The 18684-nt window shown below is 40.9% G+C and overlaps 2 protein-coding genes across 4 annotated transcripts in view; both read right to left on the bottom strand.

The window, feature by feature from the left end:
- cdkal1 (CDK5 regulatory subunit associated protein 1-like 1) overlaps positions 1–2129 on the bottom strand; it is a 252886-nt gene extending 250757 nt beyond the window's left edge. For both annotated transcript variants that reach the window (XM_084943963.1, XM_084943964.1), the window contains exons 1-2: positions 1975–2129; positions 930–1093 (exon numbers count right to left, since the gene is read on the bottom strand). In XM_084943963.1, the coding sequence (XP_084800089.1) occupies positions 930–1087 (158 nt within the window). In that variant the 5' untranslated portion in view covers positions 1088–1093; positions 1975–2129. The remainder of the gene's footprint in view (positions 1–929; positions 1094–1974) is intronic.
- Positions 2130–4071: 1942 nt separating this feature from the next.
- LOC146377282 (transcription factor E2F3-like) lies at positions 4072–17136 on the bottom strand. 2 transcript variants are annotated; one of them, XM_084944547.1, is made up of 8 exons: positions 16586–17136; positions 14523–14643; positions 13339–13469; positions 13159–13247; positions 12304–12462; positions 10155–10266; positions 8397–8538; positions 4072–8018 (listed from the first exon to the last, which is right to left on the bottom strand). In XM_084944547.1, exons 1-8 carry the CDS (start codon positions 16865–16867, stop codon positions 7717–7719), a joined length of 1338 nt encoding a protein of 445 aa, XP_084800673.1. In that variant the 5' UTR covers positions 16868–17136; the 3' UTR covers positions 4072–7716. The 2 variants fall into 2 exon arrangements, with proteins under 2 accessions (XP_084800673.1, XP_084800674.1); XM_084944548.1 differs by lacking the exon at positions 16586–17136 and adding an exon at positions 16245–16558.
- Between the last annotated feature and the right edge of the window lie 1548 nt (positions 17137–18684).

Genomic DNA, 18684 nt, shown 5'->3' with positions numbered 1-18684 from the left:
AGTTGTGATTAATAAAGCAGTGTCTTGATTTAAGTTGCTAAACACTTTGTGAAATACAGTCATTTTCCTTGTTACTAAAGTGTTTGGGATCATTATTCCAAGTTTCATAGCTCTAATATGAGAGGAATTTGCCTCGGATTCGACAAGCTTAAACCAAGATGTCTAAAACTAAACGTAGTGTCCCTCTTGCTCACAAAACCTTAAATGTGTGTGCACGAATAGCCTGATACACTCATCTCACGTGGAGTTTTGAGACTAATTTCACAGATCAACAAACATGAGATGCGTTCAAGCCCCAGTGTGAAACTGGGACATCTGTGCTTTGACTGTATACCTACATTTCTTTCTTTTTTTCTCTAAATAAAGAGAACAGATTGTCACCACTATACTACAAAACATAATCTATGTTTCAGCCTACATTTGTGGATCTGTGCAAAGCTGGCAACATGAAATTTTTCTAAAAAACCCCAAATGGGCAGGTACGAAAAAGCATTAGGGCCACATGAAGAAAAAACATTATTGGTCATTTTGAGAAAATGTCCAAATGTGGCAATTAAAGTTGTTGTTTCAAGAAAAACTGCCATGGCTGCTACACCCTCTACAAAATGCCAGTGGTTATCGATGGTTAAATCATAAAGAAGATGTATGTTGAATGTGTTTTAGGCTTGAATTCCACAACTATAATCTCCACATGGAAGTGGGCTCAAACATTTCAGTGCACTGATGTTAAGAGATGGGTTGACAATTATTAAAAACCATCTAAAAGACATTATTCCTTCTAACATGAAGCCAAAATACACTTTTTTCACTGACAAAAATATCTACTAATACATTTTTTTAATACATGGTTAATTTTTTTTATTTTTAAGCCAACAATTTCCCTTTTTTCCCCCCCATGGCAGTAAAATAATATCAAACACTGGACACACCTGTCAGTTTGAAGCTCCTCATCGCTCAGGAGCTCTTTCTTCTTCCTTGCCCTTGGTATGATACTTTTTCTAGCAGACTGTCTTTCATGAGGAGTGGGGTCACTAGAAGACACCATGTCCTCGATGTCTTCCATCAGAGAGTCACAAGAAGACGGCATGATGATCTGGAAATTAAGCAAAGCTTTAGTCAGCTTTTTGGAGTAACATAAAAATATATAGTGGCAGAATCCCTTTAAGAAAGCTCCATGCTTCACTGCTGCCTGCAGACTCTCCTTCATTTAGCAGATTTCAAGGTTTTTACCTGCAAAATTCTTGGTATGGTTTTGTGGACACTTTGTTTTGTTCCTAAACTGTTTTGCGCAATGGTTTAAGATTTGGATATGAAACCTCTTCAGCAATATTATGGCTGACTCTTCCCCAGTCTCGCTCCTTGTACCTTGTACTGTTTTTTCATTAGTACCCGTTTTAGGAACGCAAAGGCTACGTGTGCAGGAACAGCATTAGCATTTGCAAAATAAGCATGATTATTAGAAGGATTCATAGATAAAGAAAAATGCAGTGTGCAAATTATGGATTAAAGTATTACTAAAAAAACTATCAATACAAGATCTTCATGACCAGTGAGTGCGACATGCTGATGTACAGTACCTCTATCTACTGATGCACATGTATTAATTACCGTTACATTCTCTTTAAATGTGTTGTTCACGATAAGTAGATGAAAAGCTGCATGGCTGGAGATACAAGCTTTGCTGAATATGCGCACACATCACTTACGTACAAGTTTTATACAACAGATCACTTTTCACACTTATGAGCTGGTTTTAGTTTACCCTAAACGAGGGTTTACACAGGGAGGCTAACATTAACGTAAATTTAAACATTTAAAATGCTTCATTTGACACTTATTTATCCCGCTTCATTGGTTTTACTGGTTAACAAGCGCAGGGTAGCGTTTATCTTGGCTAGCCTCATTGGCTAGCTAGTACCCACGTGTCTCTTATTCTGAGCAGACAGTCCCAATAAAAACATTAAAGTTTCTTACCTTAGTCGCACTGTAGTTGTAGCCTTCAGTTAAACTCGAATGCCGAGGACAATATGCTTTAAAAAGGCACACGATGATTATTTACGCCACCAAAGCAGTCACCACAACCCTCAGACCGCCATACTTGTCTGTAAGTACGGAAGGTAAATAGGGACAAACTGTATAAGCGCGTGTTTTTCTCAAGTAGCGGGTGAATAAGTTCAGACCAACTGAATACGGGTATGATTCAGTGTCATGTGTGGATAACACTACATATACGGTCACCAGCCACTTCATTAGGTATACTGGTACAGCTGCTCATTTAAATGGTAAATGGGCAGGTTCTCATACAGCGCTTTTCTATTCTGAAAACTCAAAGCACTTTATACAACTTGCTTCCTTCACCCATTCCCACCCACACAAGCACTTTTCTCTTTGTAAGTGCTTTCTATCTATTGACAGTGCATTGACACTCCGATCAGAGAGCAACCTGGGGTTAGTATTTTGCCCAAGGATATTCAGCATGCAGACTGGGTCTGCAACCTTCTGATTAGTGGATGACTTGCTCTGTGTCCTGAACTATAGCCTCCCCATCAGACTGGATGCATGTATGTTGAGCCCCCTTCTCTTCACTCTGCTGACCCACGACTGCACACCATCACACAGCTCCAACCTCTTCATCAAGTTTGCAGACGACACAAATGTGATGGGTCACGTCAGCAACAACAATGAGACCTACTACAGGAGTGAAGTTAACCATCTGGCCGAGTGGTGCAGCAACAACAACCTGTCCCTTCAGGAGAGCTCACACCCCACTAAACATCAACGGTGCTGCTGTAGAGAGGGTAAGCAGCACTAAGTTCCTGGCTGTGCACATCTCAGAAGATCTTCCTCTGCAAACTGAGGTGAGCAAGAGCCTCAACCACCATTATGAGCACTATCCACAGAGGCACCGTTGAGAGTATCCTCACCAGCTGCATCACTGTGCGGTATGGCTCCTGACGGAAAAAGTTACAACGGGTAGTGACAGCAGCGGAGAGGATCGTGGATACTTCTCTTCCCTCCCTCCAGGACATCTACTGCACCCGCCTCATCCGGAAAGCTCTCTGCATTTCAGGTGACTCAACTCATCTGTCCAACTTCTTCTTCAATTTGCTGCCATCAGGAAGGAGACTGAAGAGCCTCCGGGCTAGAACCAGCAGACTGAGACACACATGAACTCCAGACCTGCATTGACCTCTTCCCTCTGAACACCCCCCCCCCCAAACATACAAACTCTGAACCACCACCATTTGCACACAAACTTGCCCACAATCACTATGATTGTGTTGGACACTGCTGTTTAAATAATTGTATAGTATTGTACATAAGGCTTATCTTTATATTTTCTTAGTGTACTTTAGTGTACACTGAGGGCCATGAGAGTATTGCAATTTCAAATTCCTGTGTATGACTGTACATGGGGTCTTTGACAATAAAGCTGACTTTGATTTAGACATGTAGACACGGTCAAGATGACCTGCTGAGTTTCAACTGAGCAGAATGAGGAAGAAACACGATTTATGTAACTTTGAATGTGAAATCCCAGACAGGCTGGTCTGGGATTTTCCCCACACAACCATCTCTTGGGTTTACAGAGAACGGTTGGCAAGAAGAGAAACCATCCAGTGAGCAACAGTTTGTTAGTGTAAACAAATTACTGATGTCAGATAACAGCCAGACTGATTCAAGCTCTCATGAAAGCTGTTACCTGGATGGACAGCCAATAAATCTGCAGCAACTGTGTGAAGCCATCAAGTCAATATGGATCAGAATCAGATGTTTCCAGTTCCCTGTTGAATCAGTCTTACAATTACAACATCCCTGAAGACACAAGGAGACCTAACATGTACAACTAGTAAGGTGTAATTAGTGGCAAGTTACTATACATGTTTAAACCTACAGACTTCTAATAGTGCAGCCAAACTTTCTACCCTAGTGCAAACTACTCCCTGAAGACGCATCAAGACAAAATATACATTTCCTCATTTATATTTGCTTTATTCAAATTTTCAATTACAAATGCCCAGAGTACAAAAAAAAAAATTCATTTATCCCCCCCCCAACCCACCCCCTACCCCTCCAATACACACAGACACGCACACACATACACACAGCTCAAATTCCTCATTTTAACAGATGTACATAAACAAGCATGTAACTGAAATACACACATCAAAAAACATCAATTTTATCTCCAACATTCATGAGCTCTTTCACCCATGCCTTCACATCGCAAACTGCTCTCTCTGTTCTGTAGTTAGCAAAAACAGGCAGAAATATAATTTTACAGACAAGTCTTTCTAATCAGATTTTTGTTTTTTGTTTGTTTTTGTTTTTTTACATAAGCTTTACAGAATATTCACTGATCATTACATCGTATTTGGTAACAGCTCAAGAATAACCATAAGAAAATAAAAACAAAGCTGTTTCAATGTGGACCATAGTTAGCATCATACTTAGCCTAACGATACACTTCAGTAAGATCTAATCACACATTTCGAAATGAAAAAAAAAGTTGCAATTTTAAGTCACTCATTATTACCAGACACTAGCTTTAGCAGTGCACGAAATCTCCAACATTCCATTAGAAACCAATGGAAAGGTACAATCTTTCCACCACACACACACATACAAGAAATCCCTCATGTAAAAGGACATAAAATATAGCAACCAGATTCTGGTTGCTTGAAATCCTTGGGGGAAAATATTTTACCTACTGTAAACTGGAGAGTGGGTGTTTAAACTTTGCATGAATACATGTAAAATACACCAATATAAATACGCCTGTGAATCAGGACATTTTTGTGCATTTTGTAAAGATTGAAATAATGAAGAGACTGGATGTTCTTCTCAGAGTTGAGGCTATTCTTTAACAAGTCAACATGCTTTTCCTGAATTGCCCAGATCGTGGTCTTGCGTCAGAATTTTGCAGATGTGAAGTGCTTCAAAAGAAAAGAAAACCCAACAAACAAACAAAAAGCAGCACAAAAAAATAAAGTCCATCCAAACAACAAAATAAAATTTGCATTTGAGGATTTTCTTCTGTAACCTCTTGGTCACTGTGTAAAACACTTGCACCTAGTGGCTAATTTGGCAGACCCTAAAAGAATGCACAACCCTGTATTTTTAATACAGTCCAAAGCAATGTTCTCATTTACATATTTTGCATTTCTGTTGTCAGATAATGCCACCTTGCCTTTTTCATGCCAACTAGCCATTTAGTGCAGACTGTGGGGATTATTGGGAGCGGAGCATTCAAGGCACGCAAGTGCAAGTTTCAGACAAAGTGAACAGAAATGCTGCAGCAATGTACGGTATAATGTGTTCTTCGAACATTAAAGCACGCAAACATATTCTAGCTCCTTTAGCAATAATGAAACCGAGGTTGTACATGAACATAATAGGGGCACTTGGAGAGGCATCACTACTCTCCAAAAAAGTGAGAATTGCAGAAATGGTAAGGAATATCAGGGGAAAAGTTTCCAAAAGTTCCTACACACTTCCAACAGAGAACAGCCAAACCAGGGATGCGAAAAACACAGAAATGTCTCTGCATGACCAGATACACCAACTGTGAATCACTGCCTGCGTCTGGGATTATTGAATATGTCCTTTTTGTGTTTAAGTGGTGCCTCTCCATTTAAAAAACATAATTAAAACAAAAACACTGACACAGGAGCTAAATAACTTATTGGAGAAAAAAGCAAAACAAAAACGACACACACTAAAAAGTATTGCAATACATTCATCCACTTGTCTATGCTTCAAATGTGCACCCCAGTGGTGAAAATTAATATGTGACAGTATAAGTCTGGCTTTTGGCCAACGGTATTCCCACTATAATGTCGGGGTTTCCGACATGACTGCTAAATAAAACGTGGGAAATTCCTAAAACAAAAGAATTCAAAATCATACAAACTATGGCATTTATCTCTTAACGCCCTATTTTCTATTTTGCAACATTAAGTGAGAGGTAGCCTACAGTACCTTGTGCACTGAAAAAAATTAGAAAACTGTACATCAATTTACACACAGGCAGGCTTACTCTTTAACGCAAGCTCGACTCTGACATTAACTCACACACGTGATTCCTCAAGCACACGTCAATCAGGTCGGGCGGGCATAAGTCAACAATAACAGCAGCAATATCACCTGTGATCTCTAAAAGCCAAGGTCTCTTTGCACTTCACTATTATAAGGGATGTAATCAGACAAGCTACTGGTAGTGAACTGTGATGGTGTTTCTAATACCTAAAGTGGAAAAAAATTACATCCTCTCAGCTTGTCTTTCAGCAAGTAATCAAGCCTTTTTTGCTGGCTAATCACGGTAAATTCAGTAGCTCTAAACAAACAAGTCACTACGGTTTAGTTGCGCTGAATTCACTTAAATTACAAAATAGCTGTATTTTTTTTTTTTACATTTTGTTACAGAGGAAAAAAGCCCTTCATTACATGCTGAAGTTTAAATAAGTGGCTATCTCATCCTGTTTTTTTTTTCCCTTAGATGACCCAAGACGTTAAGTAATTTCTATAGTTTTAAAATCCATTAAAATTCAACAGTTATTGAAGCTAAAAAGAGCCAACAACAGTCTCAGTACACACCGAGCAGGAAGTGTGCACAGAGTGGTAAGTGATTCAAACACAAGTTTCTCTGAATAGCTCAATCCACAGTATAATTGCACTGCACACAGTCTAAATGAGGAGGCATTAAGGGATTCAGTTATGCGGGCTACTGCTGATGAAGATGGGAAAGGTAAAAAGCAGCGAGAGTCAACTCCCAAATACGCCAAATCAAGAGTATAGGGTGGAGATGATTTTTAAGTTTGCACATCACGTGTTCAGATTTATCCACTGGCAAGAAATGATGGCTTTTCCAGCTTCCTTTAGCAACTTAGCAAGTTGTGTATTTGTCAGGAGATGAGACACTGGAATATGTGGCATAAATGTCTTGCTTACATGACTCAAGAGTGCATATTCCGGTTATTTTCCACACTAATTTTTCAATGGACACCCAAATGTACCCAATACTTATACTCTGAACTTTGTAATCAGCCTAACCTAACTATTCTAACTATGTTGCGAGTGCTGTGCATCAAAATCAGCCCTGTTTCCATTCTTATATATATATACTTTTTTTTATAATTTCCAAAAATGTTTCATATGTGCACACACAAGATGGCTATTTAACAGTCAGCAGTAAAAGCCTTCGGTCACAGATCATTGTTGTGGATGAAATCAGATTGAACTCTACCCACAGCACTTGGCAGTAACACACCTAAAGCGTTACCTGGGTAGCTCTGCACACCCGACAATAAAACAAAGAAGATCGACCTTTTCCTTGCCAAAACAAATTCCCAGACAGGATCCTTCAAGATTTGACAATGTGATTTTTCTTCTTTCCCAATCTCGAGGGTGTTTTTTGGTAACTGCACGGTTATGCTCAACACAATGCAATAACCCCAGATGTGAGGTAATGCCAAGCACTGTGGGGGATGTTTCCTTATAGCTGTTCTCTCTTTGCTGTCTCTCTATAGTAACACCCATACAAAGATGTGGATACCCTTCCCATCCCCATTTACATTTAACCAACCATCCACTAAAAAGGAGATCAAAGGCTTTACACTGCTGATGACGTTTGTTAGTTATACCATGAAAGAACACGGTACTCCCTGTGGGACAGAAAAAGCCCTCTGTGTTTCCGTCCATTTTGTTCACCTAATGCTAGCTGCCCAGGAGCTCATCCAGGCCAAGAGAGGGCATTTTATCAAAGTCACAGGATTCAAACAAGTCGCTAATTCCCTGGTCGTCTCCCAAACCTAACAGGTAGTCATCTTCTTGGTCCAGAAGAGTAGGCCCAAGGTTTAAGAAAGGACCCAGGGATGAGGGGATCTGGTCTTCTGTCTGCTGCAGGAGACTGGTGTAAGGGGATGAGATGGGTGAAAGAGTTGTGACGGAGACAGCTGAGGAAGAGGAGGGAGGTGGAGCCAGAAAGGGGTTAGGGGAAGTGGTTGTGCAGCTGGGATCTGTGGAAGGAGAAAGAGACAATTTGTTATGACACCAACACAGCCAAGAGTACCACTGGTATTCAAAGAAGCTGTACGGCTGTTTTGTTGCACTGGAAGCAAATCTAGTGAGCTCTGGACGTCTCTTCTGGAACCACTTCTAGATCAGCACTGAACACTTAACTCCTGTCTTACCAATCCATTCATACTATTTAAGAACAATGAAACAAAGCATGTTGTTTTCATTCACTTCAGTACAGAAAACTGTTTAAATGATCATGCTATTTTTTCTTTTACTCAGTCTATGGATATATGTATACGCAAAATAAATGGATCAGCTTTTCATTATGAATGACAAAACAAAGTGCTGCGGTACACTACTATCCATCTGAAACCAACCTTGAAGGACTTTGAGGAAAGGAGAGTTCCCATTGATGTCTGTGTTCCCATTTTTTACGGGACTCCTGGGGTCGTTTTCCTCATCCGGGCACAGCAGAACTTCTATGGGACCCTTTGTGCTGGTCAGGTGTATGGATAAACTCTACAGAGAGAGAACAGGTACTCGAATCAGAACAACAATGCACATAAATGTACTACTGATTACCAACATGTGCACACACCAAATGTAGGAGTTTATGCATGTAGCAATGTATCTAAAATATGATCAATTCAGTGCAATGATTTCTCAGACTGACCGAGCCACTCAGAAATCATTATTAAAGGACAAATTAAAACTCTAAAAGGTACCAAATTAAATTAAATTTTTTTTTTTTTTTTTTTAAATTCAAAGTTTACACACCAATTTAAAGGGAAAAAATGTGTCTGTTACATAGGCCATCCCATTTTCCGTTTCTATTAAATGGTTCGAACATACAGTAGAGTATTGAGGTTCACGTGACTGCCAACCTTGTTGCATTAACCTGTGAGTCATTTTGGAGATATGACCATCATAGTGACAACGTAGGATCAAGTTAATAAGGCACCAGTCACATAGGCTTAGAAACCAGATAGGGACCATTTGGCAACCACCCACTGTGTGTGTGTGTGTGTGTGTGTGTGTGTGTGTGTGTGTGTGTGTGTGTGTGTGTGTGTGTGTGTGTATTTGGGCGGGGGTTATTCCCCGACCAGTTACGTGGATGCTGGAGGCTGATGGCAGTCGCTGGAAAATGACACCCATTTTCCCCCCACATGACAATACGGGAAAAAAGATGCATTTTCCCCAACCAGAAAACGGTTGCTAGCATATCCCTTCAGTTGCTTATAATTTCCATGAAAGTGACAGACTTGTCTGTAAACACTGCCCAGCTGCTCTGAGCTGTAATGAAACTGTGACAGTGTGAAACAAAGCGTATATGATGACCACTCGCCTTCAAACTAAAAGTTTACTACTTTTCCAAGATGCTCTACCGCTCAAGACAGTTAGCAAGAGTCTGCAGAGAACCATGGAAAAATACTGGCAGTGGTCAGTAGTACCCTTCAGCCTTCTAATAGGTGCACCTATGGGACGAATTTCAAAATCCTAGGTGACCATCTTCTAAAGTTATCGCATTGACAAAATATTCAGAAAACTTGACCTCCGACCCCTGATCTAGATTCAAACTCGTCTGAGATTTTTACTAGATACACCTATGGTACCAATTTGAAACTCCTACAACGCTTTGTTCTCCTGTTATCCATTTACAAACTTGGGGGTCCACATCACCTGCCTGCCCACCTGCGCTGCAGGGTGCTGACAATGCGCCATCAACCTTTTCCGGTTGAGGCGTAAAAAAAACAACTACTGGCAACCGGGAAATCTGCTACCAACTGGTGCAATATAGGAGGTTTTCATGCAGCACCTACTTTCCAACAGATTTCACCCAGCGAAAACCAGAAACCTCCATGAACCACTCCGAACCAATCAGGCAATACACACATTATTGCCTAGCAACCAGTGGTTGTATAAGGTCCAATATGGTGGACAAATCTTGAGCAAGATGTGCATGACATCACGTTAAAAAACTTCAATATAGTTACATTTAAAACTGACTGACTTATCCGACTAAGGTCAGAAGTGAACCTAACCAATATGAAGTCTTGTCTATAAAAGAACTCAAGTCATATGACAAGTGGTCGAAAAAAAATCAGGTGCGTGTGTTTGTGAGCATGTACACAAACCTCTTCAGGGTCCGGCACTTCTAGTTTGGTGTCTGTGGGCGCTTTGACGACAATAACCGTCTGGTCTCTGAGGCTCCCTTGTTTGATATCTTGGTATGTTACATAAGCATATGTGGAAACAGCTGGGTTAAAGAAATAAAACTGCGTCTGTGTTGATACAGAACATAGACTATATGATTATGTGCTGTTAGAAATGACCTGCATTCTGTGACATGTTAGAAAAGAGATGGTTTGTTCGAGGAGAAGTAAAACACAGCTAGTTGTTCCTGAAGGCAGAGCTCTTAAAGTACTGAAAGCATATTACAGCTTTTTGAAAAGAGACTTTTAGACTAAGAAACAGCCATGTCACCATTCTGTGCCCGTCTAAACCCCCTTTTGGCATTATAAAACAATTAGTGAGACTTAAAGAATTCATAATGACAATTTACAAATGAAAGGCACGAGCACAATTATTTTTGCAACTAGCTGTACTGCATGGTATTTGAAGGAGTTTGAGTGTGCAAAATCTGAGGACACGGGTCCATGAGGAAAAGATCTCAAGCCTCTGCGTCTTTACTGAGCAGTGCACACATGCAAACCATGACTATTAACTTGGATCACAAGGTAATCCATTTTTTCCCTGATGATTCTAATAATTGGCTGCAAGCTAATGTTATGCAGAAAATCTTTTTTATATATATGATCTACAGGAACATTAACTTCTGATGATTGTGTGATCTTTTACGCATCCTATGTGTGAACTTGCATTTGTGCCTCTGCGGTCAGTTCTGGATCTCCTCCAGTTTGTCAGAAGTGTTATCATTAAACTTGATTTTTAATTTTAGGGAAGTGGATAACGTTACAGGGAAGCAACTTTGGTGAGTGGGTTATTGGTGAGTTAACACTGTGCTGGTGTGAGGGGCAAAAAAAGAAGTCTGTTTTGAATACACTCGGAGATGAATCGCCACGATTGATGAAGTCACAGTGCACAGCGCTGAAAAAAACTGAAGAGCGTTTTCCATTAGTACCTACTCAGATCAGCAAGATGTGACTCGAGTCTTGTGGCGATACGACTCGTTTTCCATTACAACCTAGTACCAACTGGATGTGTGTGGGGTCGTTATGGCAATGCGGCTAAGCACTACAAAGGTGGACGTCAAGGCAACGTTACACCTGCTGCTCAGTGTGTAGAGTTTCAGACTCAAAGTTGTTTCTGTCCAGCTGTTTTCCTCATTTCTGGGTTTAATAAATGGCGGTTTTGATTTTCGTGAAGAGACACATGACTCACTGAGTGAACCCACTAACTAGCCAATCGGTAGTATGCATTCTGTTTACATTACATTTTTAGGTCACTTGGAACACCGGCCTGGTACCAGGTCTCATCACCTAATGGAAAATCCTGAAAACTGTGGCGAGCCGCCCTGAGTAGGTACTAATGGAAATGGTGCTCCAGTGCCACTCCTCACCTGACACGCTGCCCTCAGGCTTCCAAACTGAACTCCTACACCTGCTGAAAACTAATCAGCTGCAGCTCAGACTTATGAACAACAATCCTCCACATAAAATTTGAGTTAATTTGAAAATGACCTTGACTTTGTGCGCTCTGCGCAAGTTTAAATGAAATCGCAAATTACACAGTTAAAGGGTTATAGCACTATAGGACCTGCTGCCTGGACGTGACCAAGAAAATCAACTTTACTGAGGAATCTCCCAAACTCAAATCAGCAAAAGCTTCTGATGTTTGGCGTTTTTGATCAGATCGCCTGTGACAAACTTATTTGTAATAAAACAGCCACTCCCTACATGAGCTGCAGCATTTAAGAAGCGAATGGCTTCCCTAGTCAAGAGCGATTTCTAACAGACTTCAATCTCATGTCAGAACGTATCAATACTCCGTCAGCTTCCTCCCACTGATCTGAAGAAGCACACTGCTTACAGAGACATTTAAAAATCTATCATCAGGTTGTTTCTGATTCTCCAATTGTCACTGCTCTTAGTAAAACTGCAGTGGACACTCCTGAAATGAACTTGCTTGGTGTTTGCTCAGAAATCTGCAGTTTTAGTAGATTACAAACAAGACCTTGCAATCCTGTAGTGACTTGCTCTGCATCTTTACGAGATTTATGTTGAACTAAAACTTTAGCCGCAATCTCAACTAACAAAAGGATATTTCTGGTTGCCTGGCAACTCGCTCATGTGTCTCATATCCAGAGAGCATCTCTGGATGAGTTGTTCGAGCCTCTGCTCTTCATCAGCCAGCGCAGAAACTTCAGCTGTCAGTCTCTGTCTCTGGCTCAGCGCCCCCTCAACCTCCAACAGACTACAGCCCCTGTAAATGAAAGAAAAGCCAGTGGAGAGTGAAATACAGCGGTTTAGAGTCACCTCAGGTGCTCAATTGTAGCTATTTGGTGTTTAGTTTCAAATATTTGGCACATCAACTTCAACAGTGCAAAAAAGTTCTGATTTCTGTTCAAGTAAACACAGGATTTATGTTTCGGTACGTATGAGCTACCTCTCACTTAAGCACCTTTCCTTCATTACAAAGAAGGTGTGATTACCAGGCTCCACTGACCGCATATCCTGTAAAGAACAAGTGACTTCAAAACATAAAACTGGGGAAACTACCTTCAAAGTATTCTGACCCAATACATTTCTGTAGTCATTTCCAACTTTAGTGCCTGACAGGGACATGGCCTACATCTTAGGCCGTGAGAGGAAAATCAACAGAGCTTTAAAATAAAACCATAACAGTACATACAGCTCACAAACATGACTCAAAATCTGTTTAAATGAAAAGCCACGCTAAACTGCAAAGCACAGGTGTCTCGTGCCCAGTTATGAACTTATGAGCTCTGAGTGAGCGAACAACTAAAATGATTCAAGTAAAGTGAGTGTCAGCACTTTTGGGTATCCTCATACGACACATCAGCTGAGGTAAAGAAAGAAGCAAAGATGGAGGAGAAAGAAAAATGCAGAGTCCAAACCAAGCACCTGCATGGCAGAGTGAGGGAGAATAACCACTTACATCCACTGAATGTTGTTCTTGGATTTCTTCTTGATGAGGTGAATGCCTTCTAGTACATTGGTGATATCATACAACCGCCTTTTCTGTACCTGCAAGTGAGGAACACACGTACAGATTTAACGGCGTAACTCATCAGTCGCTAAAACGCTGACCGAAAACAAAGCATCTTCCTCAATTTACCTGTAAGGTTTCAGCAGCAAGGTTGAGGTCCAAAACACCATCGGAAGACTGAGCAAGAAGGTCCACGAACTTCTTTGTTAAGAGGCCCAAAGATGTGTCGTACCGCGTCTTCTCTGGTGGAGACTTAGGTGCTATGGTGGACAAAAAGCAGAAAGAAGGGGAAATTAAGTAATTTAAGCAATATGAAGGACAGTTTCTAGCCAAGACATGAAAACTCAGTCATTGCTAGATGCAGTTTTAACATGAGAGCATATGGCTGAGCGAAACGCAGCTTCATCGATATGTCCGAGAGTCAACAGGAGTCCAAGAGCAGCAGGGGTGTCAGAAGAAGCAGACTACCTGCTGGACGGATGGGTGATCATACTCGGTTTTGTGTTGTGACTCATTCACAAAGACGAAGAGCCAACTTTGAAGTCATTGTTGGAAACAAGCGAGGCATTTTCATACTGAACACATTTACAGTACGAATTGCTCATTAACACTCAATATTGGGAAAACCGAAGACAGTTTTTCCAGGGAAATGCTGAAAGGGAAATGACTCAGCGACAATCGCCGGGGTATTTTTGTGAAGACAAGCTACAGGCCAATTTGGGAAAAAAGGATCACTTTTTAATACCCCACAAGACCACGTATTACACTGCCACGATCACTAGATTCATGTAAAAGAACCAGATCTCTCTCCCCACCCCGTTCTTTTTTAAATTTTCTAAGAATACAGGCCAAATAAAACACCAAGCTAACAGGAAGTTACTTACTGTGCTTGAATATAGTCTGGAAGCAATAAGCTTCATAGGAAACACTTCCCTGTGTTTCTTTAATATGTTGAGAGAGTTCCCCATTTCAGCTCCATAGTTTATATACACAATACTACTGTTTATATATTGATGAAACAGATTAATCAACACTACTAATACAGTGATATAACACTGGAGAGATTTTTCTTCATGGAAAGCTGAGTGAACCACTCGGAGAGAACCAAGGACCTTACCTTCATGATGATGTTTAGCTCAGGGGAAAAAATAAAACTCATTTTATTGGAATAACCATTAAAAACAAAAACAGCTGTATCTACACTGTTCCCATCTGTGCTGCTCGGCAGGAGCGTGGACATGATGAAGTTGAAACAATCTGCAGTGAAATGAACAAACAAGATGACAGAGGGCTCTTAAGAGCCACCTTCTTACTTCTGGGTGTCTTCAGCCGTGCCCCATTTGATGCCGCGGCTCCTCCTCTACCTCTTGGAGTTTTGGCTGGTTCTGTCTGGTACTGGTGGTCCGAATCATCGAGCGCCAATCGCCTTTTTGCCTAGGAGAGAGCAGAAGGGATAGTTAAGGGTGGATGTGGTTATTTGGCAGTCACTTCCAAAGCCTTTCCATAAGCCTAGTCTCTCTAAAACACAGCATAGGACCAAAGAAGAGTTTACATAGAGTGACTGCTAGTTTCAGGCTGCTTTTAGTCACCAAATGTGATTGTTCTCCGTCGACTACTTCAGTATTCCTGAGGTTTAGGAATTGAATTGAAAGAAGTTTTGTCAGCCACAGAGATTCCATTTTTTCAAATTTATTGGAAAGGGCAAGCCCAAATAGCTCAAGAGTGAGTCACGTCGACGATTTGAATGTCCCACCACACACCAATCCCAATAAATAATCAACCGTATAACTCCACCCAGCCAAATAATTAATGGAAGCATCAAGTAGTTCTGCTCAGTCCAAAACTTAATTCCCAAATCCAGACAAAAATGTCTGATGTTCAATTACCCACCATGAGTCAGTTTAAGCGTATGATCCAGCAATTTATGGCTCCAACACAAGCTTTTATTTAGCTTCATATGCATCTACATTGTCCCCAGATTCATCTGTACCATTCACCATGTTTAAGCCCATTTATGGCACGTGTTGAACATTGGATTTGGTAATGCAGATGTTAAACTTCTTACCATAAACATACCCGATGTCTTGTTTCTTAAAGCACAAAAAATACAATAATAATTTTTTTTTAAACCAAATAACCCATCTCAATTATAGCCCAATGAACATGAATCTGTGCTTTTGCAAGAATCCATCCTGTTTTAGTGTCTTTGAGCAGGACAGAGTGCCACCAGCTTGCTGGTCTGCATTTCCCTCTAAAATTCATGCACAGCAGAAGCCACTTTCCCCTGAAATGGAAAACATATTATAATTTTTAAACCCATACTTACTACTTCATCTTTTGCATAACCCCAGACTGAGAAAGAAAGAAATATGTCCTCTGTTGACAGTCAAAGTGTCAGCCATTTTATATCAGCAAGCAGCTCCCCTCACCCCAAAGCCTTCTCGTGGCTCACAGCCTGATATGTGCAGACTGGTTGAGTTCATAAAAGATGAATAACCAGGAGGAGAAAGAAATGAAAACAACACCCTGAATGCAGCTTTAACTGTTTTGTGTGGTTTGTGCATGTTGAGAATACAGGAAACGTAGAATCAGCACTAAAGCAACAAACTCGGGTTTCACTTTACTTGACATGAAAGGCACCACAGCGTTACTTCAGTTACAAAAGAGTGGCATGAAACAGTTGTGCCGAATTAAAAGAATAAGGTCAAGCTCGACAACGACTAACGTTGCTCTCTAATAACCAATAGTGCTACTAGCTCTGATAGCTAACGCATATTTTCAAAGCTTTACCCAAGTTGGCTTGCATCTTCACAGACGACTGGGAGAAAATCTATCGAGCAGATCCCAGACTGAATTGTAGCGATATATGCGTATAACATCATGCCTTTATAAGTTCCACTAATCATGTAACGTTAAAACGCTAAAAACAAACATATAGCTTACCAAGAACAGGGCAGGGAAACCATCCCCCAACCCCCCAAATTAAGACACCAACAGCAGCCACTAGGCCAGCGCTAACGTTAGTCATCTCTTACCAATATTTCCATCTGGCTGCAAAGGTGAAGCGGACTCAAAAGCACCATGAAGTCTGCTAACACTCTCTTAGATGACAGGTCTGCATTCCAGTTAACGCTAAACTCACTTAAACTTGTCACTGGCGTCCCCACAGCAAACGAAAACACTTAACCAGCCTACTTGGGTAACTTAGCTAGCGGTAGTTAGTTAGCCACCTCGCTAGGTTGAGTCGTGGGAATGCCCTGGCTAAATAGCTAACATTAGCTGCCCTGAACAACAAGCTCGGCTAGGTTAGCAAGCTAACATTGTGTCGCTGAACGTAGCAAAGCTAAATGTATAAGCAAGCTGTGTGGATTATTACCGGCGGTCTTCCCAGAGCGGGTCGTTGTCCTGCTGCATTTGCTGCAGCTTGTTGTGGAGTTGTGTAAATGTTGTTAATCTGAGGCTCGGATAAACACACATTTGATGTCTGTGTAACGTTGCAAGGCGGTGGTGTGGTTATTATTTGGATATACGTAGCGTTTGATTGACCGGGGTTCAAACGATCCGAGAGAGCTGTTAAAATTATATTATTATCCAGAGAAGAGCCTCCAACCCCTGTTAAAATCACTTTTTCCTGAGCCGAGGAGGTCCCTCTTCTCATCTTGCGTATTCAGGGTAACCCCTTTCTTATCTCGGAACTTTCGAGCTCGTATAGCTGCTAATCCGCCGCAATGGTTACAAAAATAATCAGACCAAAGTAAAGACGAGTGTCTGAACTATCGATTTCTGAAAAGTATTTTTCCCTCAGAAAGTGCATTTAGGCAGATGCAACGGATTAAAAAGTAGCGCAACTCTCGTTTCCCCCGTCTAGAAATGGCTTCAGGAAACGGCCTGATGAATGAAGGGATACGGTTTACGCGCTCAAGAACCCTCCCGCGAAACTCAGATTTCCCGGGAAAATTTCAAACAGAATTTACATGCCAGACCCTATTGGCTCCTAACGGCAGAGTACCCACCCATATCGATGTCGTTTCGACCAATGACGGCTTCAGATTCAGTGCGCCACGTGTTCATTGGCAGTTGTAAACACGTGACGTCACTTGTCACGCCTTGCGAGCTCTCTGATAGGACGTAAGGTGGCGCCAGAGACCAATTTGCTGAAGAGAAAGCATGAAGAACCAAAACATATCTACGGACTTAAATATTCTATTAAATTATATTAAAAATGTAATTATTATCATTAGACCTATTTTTTTTAACATTTGCAAAGCCATGTGTTTGTGCTTCTTATCATTTCTGTATAAGTTTACATTAATCAAGTTTGGATCTTACCTATAACTTTAAAAAAGGCACATACATTGCAAAATGCAGGTCCCAATACACAGTCTTAATGATGCAAGTGAGCTCAACTCTATGTTGCAACAAATGTGATTAGCTTCTTTTTTTTTCCATTAGTTTCCAAAGCACCCAGTGATATCACAGATTTTGTTTTCTTTGTTTGTTATTTCAGTGATTGCTTAAATAGTGCATTGTGTGATGTTCACCTCTTTGGACCATGTTCAAGGAGAAAATTACTGCCCTCAAAACCACACAAAATAGAAATACTGTATTTGCGAAACCACTGTGACAAGAAGGATGATGAATGTAGCCAGCACATTGTTCGGTCAGATGAAAGCATAATAAATTTGTTTGGATTATGGGATCTCACATGTTTGCTATGGAAATGGCTGTTACGAACTGTGAGGCATAGAGGAGCGAGTGTGCTGATGTCATCTGCATAAGTGAAAGAATTATAGGGGAAGATATAGATGGCATGAAGTTGCAGCCAAGTGAAAAAGAACGTTTTCAGAAGTTAAAGTGGAAGTTTGCGCTTCCACTGTAATTGGAATTAGCACTCAGGTACTGCAAATGAAATGTACTTGATTAACTGATCACCAGCAGGTGTGAGCACCTTGATAAAAGCTGAAGTTTGAGCAGTTTGCTAATCTGGAGCATTTACTGTAGGTGTGTGTTGTCAGGACAATGCTGCTATCTTCCTGGGAGTGGACATTCCAGAAAATTCATTCCATCTGACCGTACGATGCCCAGAGAAATGACAAAATCTCACTCTCAGGCCTCAGTTTGTATGTTAAATTTTAACGTTTTTTGGCAGTACAATTAGAAAAAAAATGAACATCTATGGCTTGTTTGGAAAGGTTGCAAGGTGTAAGCCTGAAGAACATGGCAACACAGTTTGGGTTTGCATCTGAACAAACCACAAGAATTCTGGAACAATGTCCTGTGGACAGACCTAAGTAGAGATATTTGTCCATAATGTGCAGCACCATGTCTGGAGAATATCAAACACAACAAATCTGTACAATCACCTAATGCCAACTGTCAAGCACGGTGGTGGAGGGGTGATAATTTGTTTTTGTTTCTTTCCAGCCACAGAACCCGGGTGCCTTGTAGTTACTGAGATGACTGTGAACTCCCCTC

Source organism: Perissodus microlepis, chromosome 11 (genome assembly GCF_051167445.1).
Source record: "Perissodus microlepis isolate ML-2025 ecotype Zambia chromosome 11, ASM5116744v1, whole genome shotgun sequence".
Classification (NCBI taxonomy): domain Eukaryota; kingdom Metazoa; phylum Chordata; class Actinopteri; order Cichliformes; family Cichlidae; genus Perissodus; species Perissodus microlepis.
Note: the sequence above shows the minus strand (reverse complement) of the source record. Positions and strands in the feature narration are given on the sequence as shown.